The sequence below is a fragment of the Canis aureus genome, chromosome 21 (genome assembly GCF_053574225.1).
Source record: "Canis aureus isolate CA01 chromosome 21, VMU_Caureus_v.1.0, whole genome shotgun sequence".
Classification (NCBI taxonomy): domain Eukaryota; kingdom Metazoa; phylum Chordata; class Mammalia; order Carnivora; family Canidae; genus Canis; species Canis aureus.
The window spans coordinates 16,072,013-16,086,200 of record NC_135631.1 but is presented as its reverse complement, the minus strand read 5'-3'; the positions used below and the strand labels follow the sequence as shown (position 1 = coordinate 16,086,200).

Sequence of the window (14,188 nt, the reverse complement as noted above, 5' to 3'; positions counted from 1 at the left end):
AAGGAATGTGTTAGAAATTTTTTGCAGAACTACTCAAAGTCCGCATAGATGGGTGCCTAAACTTTCATGCCTTTAACCCTTTCTAAAGAGTCTGAAATTAGGGCAGCCTGGCTGGCTCAGTTTAGGGCCGTCTTCAGCTCAGGGCATGATCCTAGAGACCCAGAATTGAGTCCCACATCAGGCTCCCGGCATGGAGCCTGCTTCTCCTTCTGCCTCTCTCTCTCTCTCTCTCTGTCTTGAATAAATAAATATTTTTTTTAAATCTGAAATTATTAAACCTCTGAACTGTTTTTTTTATTGGTGTTCAATTTACCAACATACAGAATAACCCCCAGTGCCCATCACCCAATCACTCCCACCCCCCGCCCTCCTCCCCTTCTACCACCCCTAGTTCATTTCCCAGAGTTAGCAGTCTTTACGTTCTGTCTCTCTTTCTGATATTTCCCACACATTTCTTCTCCCTTCCCTTATATTCCCTTTCACTATTATTTATATTCCCCAAATGAATGAGAACATATAATGTTTGTCCTTCTCCGACCGACTTACTTCACTCAGCATAATACCCTCCAGTTCCATCCACGTTGAAGCAAATGGTGGGTATTTGTCATTTCTAATAGCTGAGTAATATTCCATTGTATACATAAACCACATCTTCTTTATCCACTCATCTTTCGATGGACACCAAGGCTCCTTCCACAGTTTGGCTATCGTGGACATTGCTGCTATAAACATCGGGGTGCAGGTGTCCCTGCGTTTCATTGCATCTGTATCTTTGGGGTAAATCCCCAACAGTGCAATTGCTGGGTCATAGGGCAGGTCTATTTTTAACTCTTTGAGGAACCTCCACACAGTTTTCCAGAGTGGCTGCACCAGTTCCCATTCCCACCAACAGTGTAAGAGGGTTCCCTTTTCTCCACATCCTCTCCAACATTTGTTGTTTCCTGCCTTGTTAATTTTCCCCATTCTCATTGGTGTGAGGTGATATCTCATTGTGGTTTTGATTTGTATTTCCCTGATGGCAAGTGATGCAGAGCATTTCTCATGTGCATGTTGGCCATGTCTATGTCTTCTCTGTGAGATTTCTCTTCATGTCTTTTGCCCATTTCATGATTGGATTGTTTGTTTCTTTGGTGTTGAGTTTAAGAAGTTCTTTTTTTTTTAATTTATTTTTTATTGGTGTTCAATTTACTAACATACAGAATAACCCCCAGTGCCCGTCACCCATTCACTCCCACCCCCCGCCCTCCTCCCCTTCTACCACCCCTAGTTCGTTTCCCAGAGTTAGCAGTGAGTTTAAGAAGTTCTTTATAGATCTTAGAAACTAGCCCTTTATCTGATATGTCATTTGCAAATATCATCTCCCATTCTGTAGGTTGTCTTTTAGTTTTGTTGACTGTATCCTTTGCTGTGCAAAAGCTTCTTATCTTGATGAAGTCCCAATAGTTCATTTTTGCTTTTGTTTCTTTTGCCTTCGCGGATGCATCTTGCAAGAAGTTACTGTGGCCGAGTTCAAAAAGGGTTTTGCCTGTGTTCTTCTCTAGGATTTTGATGGAATCTTGTCTCACATTTAGATCTTTCATCCACTTTGAGTTTATCTTTGTGTATGGTGCAAGAGACTGGTCTAGTTTCATTCTTCTGCATGTGGATGTCCAATTTTCCCAGCACCATTTATTGAAGAGACTGTCTTTCTTCCAATGGATAGTCTTTCCTCCTTTATCGAATATTAGTTGACCAGAAAGTTCAGGGTCCACTTCTGGGTTCTCTATTCTGTTCCATTGATAACAGGCCAATAACCAGGGAGGAAATTGATGCAGTCATCAAAAACCTCCCAAGACACAAGAGTCCAGGGCCAGATGGCTTCCCAGGGGAATTTTATCAAACGTTTAAAGAAGAAACCATACCTATTCTCCTAAAGCTGTTTGGAAAGATAGAAAGAGATGGAGTACTTCCAAATTCGTTCTATGAGGCCAGCATCACCTTAATTCCAAAACCAGACAAAGACCCCACCAAAAAGGAGAATTACAGACCAATATCCCTGATGAACATGGATGCAAAAATTCTCAGCAAGATACTGGCCAATAGGATCCAACAATACATTAAGAAAATTATTCACCATGACCAAGTAGGATTTATTCCCGGGACACAAGACTGGTTAAACACCCGTAAAACAATCAATGTGATTCATCATATCAGCAAGAGAAAAACCAAGAACCATATGATCCTCTCATTAGATGCAGAGAAAGCATTTGACAAAATACAGCATCCATTTCTGATCAAAACTCTTCGGAGTGTAGGGATAGAGGGAACATTCCTCGACATCTTAAAAGCCATCTATGAAAAGCCCACAGCAAATATCATTCTCAATGGGGAAGCACTGGGAGCCTTTCCCCTAAGATCAGGAACAAGACAGGGATGTCCACTCTCACCACTGCTATTCAACATAGTACTGGAAGTCCTAGCCTCAGCAATCAGACAACAAAAAGACATTAAATGCATTCAAATTGGCAAAGAAGAAGTCAAACTCTCCCTCTTCGCTGATGACATGATACTCTACATAGAAAATCCAAAAGTCTCCACCCCAAGATTGCTAGAACTCATACAGCAATTTGGTAGCATGGCAGTATACAAAATCAATGCCCAGAAGTCAATGGCAGTTCTATACACTAACAAGAAGAAAGAAAAATTAAGGAGTCAATCCCATTTACAATTGCACCCAAAAGCATAAGATACCTAGGAATAAACCTAACCAAAGATTTAAAGGATCTATACCCTAAAAACTATAGAACACTTCTGAAAGAAATTAAAGAAGACACAAAGAGATGGAAAAATATTCCATGCTCATGGATTGGCAGAATTAATATTGTGAAAATGTCAATGTTACCCAGGGCAATTTACACGTTTAATGCAATCCCTATCAAAATACCATGGACTTTCTTCAGAGAGTTAGAACAAATTATTCTAAGATTTGTGTGGAATCAGAAAAGACCCCAAATAGCCAGGGGAATTTTAAAAAAGAAAACCATATCTGGGGGCATCACAATGCCAGATTTCAGGTTGTACTGCAAAGCTGTGGTCTGAACTGGTTTTTTCAAGGAAAGTGAGCCCCTGTCAACAGAACCACTAATGCCTATCCTCCCAGTTCCAGGTTTTCATATTAGTCACTGGCATGAAGACATGATTAGTTCATCTGTCCCTGAGAACATCTATTAACAGTTCTTTGACAATTATGACATTCTGCAGTTTTAGCTATAATCGTACATATGCCTGTATGACAATGTTAGTTCCCGTTCTTTAGATGGTTATATTTTACTTTATCAAGCCAACTACATCCTCTACCACCTAACATAATGTACTACATTCATTTATTTCTGTATTTTATCCTTGGAACTAAACATGTTTATACCCTTCTCATTCAATGTTTTACATAAGAAATTTATGTATGCCTATGATAAAGACCATGATGGTGATGATGATGATGATGAAGATGATGATGATTGTGGTGGTGGTGATGATAATGATGATAAAGATGATGATTATGATAAAGATAGTAGTGGTGGTGTTTGCTGTTTCTGAAATTTAGTAAAGCAGGAATCATGATGTCACAGATACAGTGCTATCTTAGGAGTTCAGATAACTCGATTTAAATCTTTTTACCAATATCTTGAGAAGTTCATTAAGCACTTTCTTTCAGTATATTCTGTTAAGAACAGAAATCCAACTAAGTAAATCTTAAAGATCTTATTGGCTTTTTTCAGCACTTCATGAAAAAGGTAGCATCCAATCCCACAAGTAGAAAGGAGCTCTAAAGAGCTACAAAAGGCAAGGGGTTTTATAGGAAGAAAGGAGCAGGAACAAGGAACAAAAAAATTGAATTGGTTATTGCAAAGTTACTTTTCTTATAGGGCATGGCAGGGAGGAATCAGGTATATTACCTAGCTTATGTTAACCAGGTAATTCCTGATTGTGTGGTCTTAGATTCCATTCTTGGGAGAGCCAAAACTGGAACTAAGTTTTGGTTAGGTGATGTGGGACTTAGAATGGCTCCATTTTGAGCCTGTTGTCTTGTCTTTAACAATTCACAATTAATAAAATGGTAAAAACATACTATTTTCTATGAACTTCCAGGACCATTATAAAGATCGATCACTAGCCACCTAGCATGGAGAAGCATTTGGGATGGTTTAAAGCACCAAAAATGGAAGTATTGGCTGTATTTCAGTATAATTCTTAGTGAAATCACTAGTGTTTTGTTTTATACTCATATTCATAGAGGTAAACAATTTGATGCTATTTTTTGAGAAAAATGGACATTCCACAATATTAATTACCTTTGGAAGAAAATCTATTTAAAGACACCTTAGAATTATTTTCTTTTTACTTTCTTAATGGTTAGTCTTTCAAAAATGTGTACTCAACTCTTTGGTATTCTAAACAACAGTTATGGAACAAAACTAAATATTCCTTAGTATTCAAATAAAATATTAACAGACATTTGTAGGATTATTATTTCTTTTATACTTTTAAAAATTCCTTGAGACTTTTGTATTTTCTCTTTTTGTATCTCTATCCCATCTTCCCAGTTTGTCAATTCACAATGAAGTAGCTTCTAGGAATTACTCCCTGGATTCACTTGATTATAGATGCTATCCATTATTAGCTACAGTGCTTGAGAATGATTAAAAAAAAAACTGTGAGGGGCCACTAGGTAACTCAGTCAGTTAAGGGTGACTCAGACCAAGGTCTTAGGGTCCTAGAATCCAGCCCTTCGTAGTGCTCCCTGGTCAGCAGGGAGTCTGCTTCATCTTCTCTCTCTACCCCTCCCCCTACTTGCACTCTCTCTCTCTCTGTTATTCTCCCTCAAATATAATAATTAATATAATATAATATAATATAACAATATAATATAATATAATATAATGAAATAATAAAAAGAAATTTTGACATAGTTTATGAAAAATGGGTATTCGAACTAACATACACTTTAACTAAGCCATGATTGCTAGTGAGGGCTGCACACATTTTTTGAAGGAGAGACCAAGAAATTATTCTCATGCAGCTTTCCTTTTTTTTTTTTTTTCTGATTTTTATATTGCACCAGTCTTCTAGATAGCATCATTTACTGACTTCTGGCCACCCAGTATATGCAGACTGCAATACATGGCTTGTACCAGTTGCTGAGGATTTAGATTCTCCATTATTTCAAAATAGGTGAGTCAGGGAACCTGGGTGGCTCAGTGGTTGAGCTTCTGCCTTTGGCTCAGGGCATGATCCCGGGGTCCTGGGATGGAGTCCTGCATCAGGCTCCCTGCAGGGAGACAGCTTCTCCCTCTCACCTTATCTCTCCCTCTCTCTCTGTGTCTCTCATGAATAAATAAATAAAATATTCGAACTCTTTAAAAAAATAGCCTAGGCAATAAATCCATCATTGACAATATGTATTTAATGAGAAAGGAAACGCACACACTCTTGTCTAAATTCATTTTGGATGAGGGTTGTTATATGTAAAAGATTCCCTCTTCCCAAGGCTATTTATACATTCTTTCCTTAACAAAATAACAACTTGGATATAATGTTCCTCTGAAGAAAACATTTATAAAATTAAGAAACACAACTACCTATAAGAATGTAGTGATTATATTTTATAAAAACTACTTTTTAAAAGGTTATTTTATCAAAGAATTGTATATGACATATACATGTATCTTTAGAGCATATATAAAAGGTTTGAACATAGTGACTTTAAGTCACAAAGTGGTATGTGGCCTATTTTCTCTGGTGACCTCTAGAAGCTAAGAATGACATTTGGCTGATAGCCAGCAAAGGGACAGGGTGCTCTGTTCTGCAACCTCAGAGAACTGAACTCTGCCAATAATCTAATTGAGCAAGGAAATGGAATCTGCACTAGAGCTTGTAGAAGGAAGTGCAGCACTGCCCACACTTTGATTTTTGTTCACTGAGATCCATGTAGGATCTATGACCTACGGTGCCATGAGATAATAAATGTGTATTATTATGACTCAATCTATTTGTGGCAATTTATTACAACAGAAATAGGAAACTAATACACAGATTCATGCAAAATGATGTCGGAGATGTTGTAGATGGGCTCGGAACATAGTGACCTCCATCTTCTATCTTATAACCAATTTAACTATACATTTGAGGATTTGAAATACCAACTTTCCAGCCCCCCTTCTAGCTAAATATGAGCAGATGACTCAATGCTGGAAGACGGGATGAATGTAGATATGCTCTTTTACTTCCATTTTCTCTCATTCTTGGCAGATTGGAGAGGTCAAATTTAGAATCAAAAATCAGGAAGATGAGAGAAATGTAGCCCTCTGAGGTAAAAAGCCCTAGACTATTTACCCCATTCCCTAGAAAATTTGGCATGTGATGCAAATAAATGTTTCATTGTATACGACTGCATGCAATTCTAAAAGAGAAAATATCTACAATATAAATATTTCACAAGGTTTGGTGATGGATAGTACTTCTTAGGTAATTTTCGGCTGGTGTGAAAATCCTTTTGTGGTAAGAAATGTTTCTCAGGAAGGCAGGTCCTGGTATTTTTCTATGATCAAACACTTCAGGTGTTTAAGGATGCTTTTCTTCACTTTGCATGTATTTAACACACCTTCACCTGATATATGAACTTCTGAGGATATAGAAAGTTGTGAACACAAACACCTTTTAGTAGTATTTTACAAGAATTCAATATACTCCAAGTAGCAATGGGGAAGTAGCAAGAAAGTTCTAGGAATCATCCATTAATATTTTAAAACAAAGAGTTGTTTCTCTAGGCACAGCTCTTATAATGATATATGCCAGATATTTGATCATTTGCAAGTAGTTTCTTCACAAATATTTTATATTTAAAAAAATATTTCACTCTCTCATCAGCTTTGCTGCCATTCCTGTATCATTTTGGCATTGAAAATCATTGTTAAAGGGTACCTGGGTCACTCAGTTGGTTAAGTGTCTGCTTTCTGCTCAGGTCATGATTCTGGGGTCCTAGAATGGATCCTCACCTTTGGTTCTCTACTCAGGGGGCAGCCAGCTTCTTCCTCTGCCTCTCCCCCCTGCAAGTGCATGCACTCTCTTTCAAATAAGTTAATAAAAATTTATTTTTTATTTCAATCTAACTTTCCTTTGAACATCCATACGACCATAACGATAAGTTCCTGTAACTAATATTTCATCCTTAAGATAAAATCTGCTAAGTAGTTACAAATGGTCTCACAAGGAATTATGATTCATCTTCTTGTCCCTTTGTAGCATTTGCTGATTCCCATGCTGTAAACATCCTTACTGTTCTTAGATTAAGGAATAGTATTAGAATCTATCACCAGTGCATCTACTTTATTAGGAGATATACTAAGGCGGTTCTCCAAACAAAGGAAAAGATATCAGAGGGAAATTATGAAAACATGTCTGTGCATTCATGTGTGTGTGTGTGTGTGTGCACAGAGTCAACTGAGTACACGTGAATTAATGAAATAAGTCCTTTGACATGTTACATTATCTACTTTAAGTAACATTGGATTTGATTTACTAATATTTTATTAAGGGCATTTTTGCATCTATTTCCATAAGTCAGACTATAATGTTTTCATTGTTCTCAGGTTCTTCTCAGCTTTGATTTTAAGCTTATTTGGGTTTCATACAAAAAGAATAACAGTATGCTATATTTGTCTATCCTCCCAACAATTTTGCATACTTTGAAACTGTTTCTTGCTAAAATATTTAGAGTTCACCAGACAAGCCCTTTGGGCTGCTACAATTTTTGTAAGAAAATTTTGCATAAAAAAACAGTAGAGACTTAAGTAGATAATATTTCCCCTCAAAATTATGAATGAATCCTCTTTGTAACTGTTAGGTTGAGGGGCTGAGTCCATCAAATTGTCAGTTGAGCTTGGTCTGGAATTTGCTGCAATTTAACTAGATTCATGTCCCCATTGGCTCTAAATATCTATTATTCATACATAGTGAGGTGATGAAGATTTTCTTGCTTTCGTACTCAGTCTAGTAAAGATATACAGTTACGGTTCATCCTTTGATGCTTTTGTGTAGATTTAAAATAGCTTTATTCATGATTTTCTTTTCAGTAAGATAGCTGGTCTGAATACCTTAGGCTTGGGATCCCTGGGTGGCTCAGCAGTTTAGCGCCTGCCTTCAGCCCACTGCAGGAATCCAGTCCTGCAGTGGGGTACCTGCATGAGGCCTGCTTCTCCCTCAGCCTGTGTCTCTGCCTCTCTCTCTCTTTCTCTCTCTTTGTGTCTCTCATGAATAAATAAATAAAATCTTTAAAAAAAAATGAATACTATAGGCTGTCACAGTAACAAAAGTAGAGTCTCCTTGCAAGATATTTGTTCATTCAGAAAAACTAGCTTTTCCCATTGCTTTGACGGTTTCTGTGGGACATATTTATGGTTAAATTACCACTAATTTTGCTAATTTGATACTTGTTTTAAACCATGGGTTCAATTTTTAAAATATTTTTTAAGTTAAATTGTTTATTTATTTATTTTAGAAAGAGAGAGCACAAGCAGGATGAGGGGCAGAGAGAGAGAGACAAGCAGAGGCCTCCATGATGGGGTAGACCAATGCAGGGCTTGATTCCTGGACCATGAGATCACCGCCTAAGGTAAAGACAGAGGTTAACACACTGAGACACCCAGGTGCCCCAAACATGACTTTAATATTAAATCTATTGTATTTTATCCAGTTTGCCATAAAATTATTTCAACCTATAGAACTGTTGACACCACAGGGTGGGAAAGTGTAGAATCAGGTTTTACTGTTTAATGATGCTTTATTGGGGCTGAAAATCAGAATGTCATGGGCAGAGAGAAGAGATATATTTTACCCAAGTAACAGAAGTGTCTTTTAAAATAAGATAACAAAATCTGAAAAACACCCCTTCAGGATAAGAAATCCAATTCTGTCCAGCCTAACGAAATAATAATCACGCCAAACGTTATCTAAGAACACTGGAAGATTAGGTTTGGCTTCAGGACTGACTTACTCCTTAGGTGGTGACATAGTTGTCTCTGGTGCCATCCAGTGTGTAGAAGATGTAACAACTGTAGATTCTGGGGCAAAAGGAAAGTGCTGAGTTTATTCCTTCCCAAGCATTCCCAGGGTGAAAGAGCTCTTGCTGGGAAAATCTGATTTCTTAAGAGTAGGTTCAAGGTGTGCATTCTAGATATTTGGGTGACAGAGCATATACTTCTCTGATGGCGTTCTGTACCACATTGGTTTCAGGTTCCAAGCAAAGATCCGAATATGAGCCCTCTGGTTCATCAACGTTCATTCATTCCCCTGTTTTCTAATATTCAATGCACCATTCACTAAGTTAAATTAGTTCAGTAAGTTGCCCATCATAGATTTTTCAGTGTAAATTCTTTTCTTTAGATTCCAATTTCTCAGTGATTTCTCTCTTTTGTCATTTTTCGAATTAAATTTTTTAAACATATTTTTGCAATTATTTTAAAGTTCTTACTTGCCAACTCCAGTATAGGGCTCAATCTTCATTTGCTGTTAGCCTTTTTTCTCCTTGTCCGTTGCTCATAAATCTTGCCCACCCTCTCTGTAGTAATTTATTTTTTTACCACATACATTACAATGACAACAAAGAAAAATGTTCCAGATGGCTTCACCTACCAAAGAGGGTTAAATTATTCCTCTACTGAAGTTAAGGCTAATAATCTCAATTCAATCAGAAACTAATCTGAGTTGAATCTTCCTTACAGTTTTGGCAAGATTCAGTGTACCTCCAGGTCACCCCTATTTCTAGGGCATGGCAATCCAGGATATTCACTTAAGAACCCAGGCTTTCTTTGTCTCTTCAGCAAGAAGAGAATGAAAGAATCTCCTGTATTTCGGAGGTTTCTGGCTTACATCTTTAATCTCCCACCCAGACCAAATTTAGAATCTGGCAAATGCCATGCAGGGAAGAGCACTAGCATTTGAGAACACACAAATTTCCAGTTTTGAATTATTCCTGTGTGTGCTATCACCAACAGTTCAGCAAGTTTTTGGGGGGTTTTGGTTTTTGTGTTTTTGTTTTTTTTTTTATTTTTTTTTGCTTTTGCTGGTTTCTGATTTTGTTTGTTTGTTTGATCCAGCTAAAGTCTATTCCAGGGCCCAGAACCGTATTCTCAGGTTAGATTCTCAAGGAAATGTGGTTTCTGACTGTTAGGTCAAATCCCTCCAGGGTTGTACACATTTTTATTCTCAGAATCCAAATTCATAGCACTTTATATCCTAAGCACAAGAAATTAGGAGGAAGTCCACTTTGCTTTTCCAAAAGTTTTGGTGCTTTTTTGTCTACTACATGCCAAAGCTTTGAATTTAGAAAATGTCTTGAAGAAAAAATCTACCATTTGTTTGAGGTTCCTTACATCCTCCGTTTTGCTATTCTAGCCCAATGTAACTGCCAAAAGTGCTAGACAAGTCCATATTCTCAGGGTCTTGCCCATACTCATACCTGATAAATTCCTACAGGGTCATCGGTAAGTTTTCAGCTCACCTCTACATAGGTATAACCTTTCTTGAGGTTCTCTAGTCCATAATGATGAGTCTACATATATGATGCAAAAGGTGATTTCTTCGCATATCACCAAAGTAAACAGTTGATAAGACAAAGGTGAGTTTACTGCTCACCTTCATTAGGGAGAAAATCACCTCACAGAGCTTTCACAGTTTCCATGGGGAAGGGGAATCAAGAATGAATTTATTAAGACTTGGAAGTTTGGTTTAAGGTAGGTCGTTCAAAGCAAGGATTTGATAGAATTAGCTGGAGGTCAAGAGACAATCCATCAGGTTTGTGGAAACAAAAAGAGGATTTTGTGGCAAGAGATCCAAAGAATTTGAGGAGCAAACTGTTGATGTTTTCCATTGAAGAGTCTATGGGTTGTATAAATTATTGTAACAGACAATCAAAATATTAGCCCGGGCAAACCCTCTTAGATAAATATTGTCATGATAATAAAAACAGAGGAAGAGCTAAGTAAACTTTTTTTAAGGTTTTATTTATTCATTCAGGAGAGACACAGAGAGAGATTCAGAGACATTGGCAGAGGAGAAGCAGGCTTCCTTGGGGAGCCTGATATGGGACTTAATCCCAGAATCCAGGATCACAACCTGAGCCAAAGGCAGATGCTCAACCACTGAGCCCACCCAGATGCCCCAATAGCTAAGTCATTTTAATGTAGATGTTAAGGTAGTTCTCTGTTTCAGATTAAGTATGATGGTAGACAGTTTCTGTTCTATATGTTATTTTTAATTTACCTTCCTCTCCCCCCAAAAAATTATCAATGAAACCAAAAGCTACTATGGTTGATCACATCCTACCTCAAATGAAAAGCTGTTTTCTTTTTAATTTTTATGAAAATAATGGAGAATATTGAGTTATGTAAATACTGTATCTCTTTCTCCTCACTTGATCTTAACCAAAAGGCCAAGAAGCGATTATCTCATTCTCCTCTCAATAATTCCTACATGAGAGAGATCTGATCAGTTGCTTACAAAGTCCTGTGTAATTCTGGTATCAGATAGTGTACAATTAGATGTAGCAAAGCAATATCACCTGTAGGGCCTTCTTTGCAAACTAAGATCTAAAATTAACAGCCAATAGTATTCTTGGTATATACCAGTAGATCTTATGTTAAAAAGTAAAATTTCAACTGTATCCATTTGTGAAACATCTGTGTTTTTCTAGAACACTCCAAAAATGAGTATAATTAATTTATCGTTATAAGAAAGATTCCCTTTGCTCCACCTTGCCTTCTAGCTCTCCTGAATATTATGGTAGGGACATTTCAAATTATCATGAAAAATGTAAAATCCCAGGACTTATACCAAGATTCCAAATGTTTACTACAGAAGCATTGTTACTAGTGCATTTTACAACAGTCTTAAATACTTGGACCTCCACCTGTGGGTCAAATAGATCACTCAATTGGTGTTAGGTTATTACTCTCCTCTTTGAAAGGTAGGAATAGGGAAAGGGAATGGTATTTTTATCTTTTAATGGATGAAATTCTAAATAATTGCATTTTTAAAATGTAAATTTGTATGGAAAGTTTATATGAAATCATTTTTATTAAAATTATTTATTTTAAAACATTTCCTAATTTTTTTTCATTACCATCATTATTATCACAGTAAAATTTTTTTTATTTTTGTTTTTTTACAATAAATTTTTTTAATTGTTAAAATCCATAACAGCCATGTACGCTAAAAGAACTTTCATTTTTGCTTAAATTATTAGCTTATAGTCCGTCAACCTAATCACTAAAGAAAATAATTTCAATATGGCTTGCATATAGATGAGAAGATCACACTGCAAATAAAGTAGAAAAATAAATTCAATTGCAGTTCACTCTAATGGAGAATTTTTCAAAGATTAGAAAACCCACAATAAATTGAAGTTGTGAAACTCTTGCCCTTAGAAACAATTAAACTGAAGTTGGCTGGCCATTTTACAATCCTGAATTAGAAGTAGACCTTTACATTGGCTATAAGTTTTAGCAGGATTCCCTCTAAGATTCTTAAATATGAGTCATTAATAAACCCATGTTATGCTGTGAAAAAATTCAGAGTTCTGCTAATTACCACTAGCCTTTAAATACCGTTGTTGTAGTAAAACTGTCAGATAATGTGTATATAAGACTAATTAGGGCAGCCCAGGTGGCTCAGGAGTTTAGCGCCCCCTTCAGCCCAGGGTCTGATCATGGAGACCCGGGATCGAGTCCCACATCTGGCTCCCTGCATGGAGCCTGCTTCTCCCTCTGCCTGTGTCTCTGCCTCTCTCTCTCTCTCTGTGTCTCTCATGAATAAATAAATAAAATCTTTAAAAAAAGAGAGAGAGAGAGACTAATTAGCTGAGGAGAGCTTGTCCTTACTAACTGGGATGATTCTGCCATTTATGTTTTCTGGCAAAACATACTCATCTGTAAATCCTCCCATCTTCTCAGAAAGCACCTGCTGTTATCAGGTTTGAGGACACAAGAAAAAATGACCAATTTTTGGTACTGGTAATAATAATAATAATTAACAATTTTTGAGCTTCCATTAGGTTTTTGGGAAAAAATTAAATAGTGATCTATTTTCAAATATTTGAACTATTCCAAAGAATCTCTACTATAATGGGGTTCCTGCAGGATTCTAGGTGTCATTACAAACAACCATAATATTACTATAATGAAAATTGTCTATTCAAAGTAATACTGAAATAATTTCTACTATAATTACAAACCCCTTTTTTAGAAAAGTAATTCACAATAACAATAATCTGTTAATTGTTCTCTAGGTGCCCCTTGGAAATGAGCATGTTTGGAATCCTTCATTTATTAGGTCCCCAAGGACATGAGAATGCATGTAAAGGCCTGTGGTTCTTCTGGTGAAATTATTCACACAGGTAATTGGAAAACAACTCCTTCCTTGGTAAGTGGCTTCTGTGGTTACTAGATTAGCTTTAATGGCACAGAAACAAGCTTTTGTGGATTTGAGAGCAAGAACCACCGAATTGTGTCTAAATGGTTCAGAAATCACACACATCAGTTAGTATTATACCCACAGCATAATCTATCTTGGGTCATTCTTTTTTACATAGCTTCTACAGGGGTCTAAAATACTTCTGTTTTAAATAAGCTTTTTTCTTACAGATAAGAAAACTGAAGCATGACTAGCTGATAGTTTGAATTAATTTATTTTCTATAGGGATGCCTGAGTGACTCAGTGGTTGAGTGTCTGCCTTTGGCTCATGTAGTGTGATCCTGGAGTCTTGGGATCAAGTCCTGCATCAGGGTCCCCTCATGGAGCCTGCTTCTTTCTGTCTCTGCCTATGTCTCTGCCTCTTTCTCTGTGTCTCTCATGAATAAATAAATAAAATCTTTAAAAAATTATTTTCTATACTAAGATTATTTTGCTATAGCTTTGGGAAGAATTTAGAATTATAGTTTTTTTTTAATTTTTCTTTAAATTTTAGTTAACAAAAAAAATAAATTTTAGTTAACATACAGTGCAATACTGGTTTCTGGATTAGAATTCAGTGATTCATCACTGACATACAACTCCCAGTGCTCATCACAAGTGCCCTCTGTAATACCCAGCTCCTACTGAACCCATCTTTCCACACACCTCCCCGCTCCAGTACCCTCAGTTTCTATTCCACAATTAA

The 14,188-nt window shown here is 36.7% G+C and overlaps 1 protein-coding gene across 3 annotated transcripts in view; it reads left to right on the top strand.

Annotated features, from left to right (window-relative positions):
- LOC144292634 (olfactory receptor-like protein OLF1) overlaps positions 1-14,188 on the top strand; it is a 28,538-nt gene that overhangs the window by 9,055 nt on the left and 5,295 nt on the right. The window contains exons 5-7 of one of the 3 annotated variants that reach the window (XM_077863287.1): positions 5,099-5,208; positions 8,534-8,647; positions 13,319-13,426. In XM_077863287.1, coding sequence (XP_077719413.1) covers positions 13,375-13,426 — 52 coding nt within the window. In that variant the 5' untranslated portion in view covers positions 5,099-5,208; positions 8,534-8,647; positions 13,319-13,374. Of the gene's footprint in view, positions 1-5,098; positions 5,209-8,533; positions 8,648-10,727; positions 10,828-13,318; positions 13,453-14,188 lie in introns of those variants that run through there. The other 2 variants (XM_077863286.1, XM_077863288.1) reach the window with 2 other exon arrangements.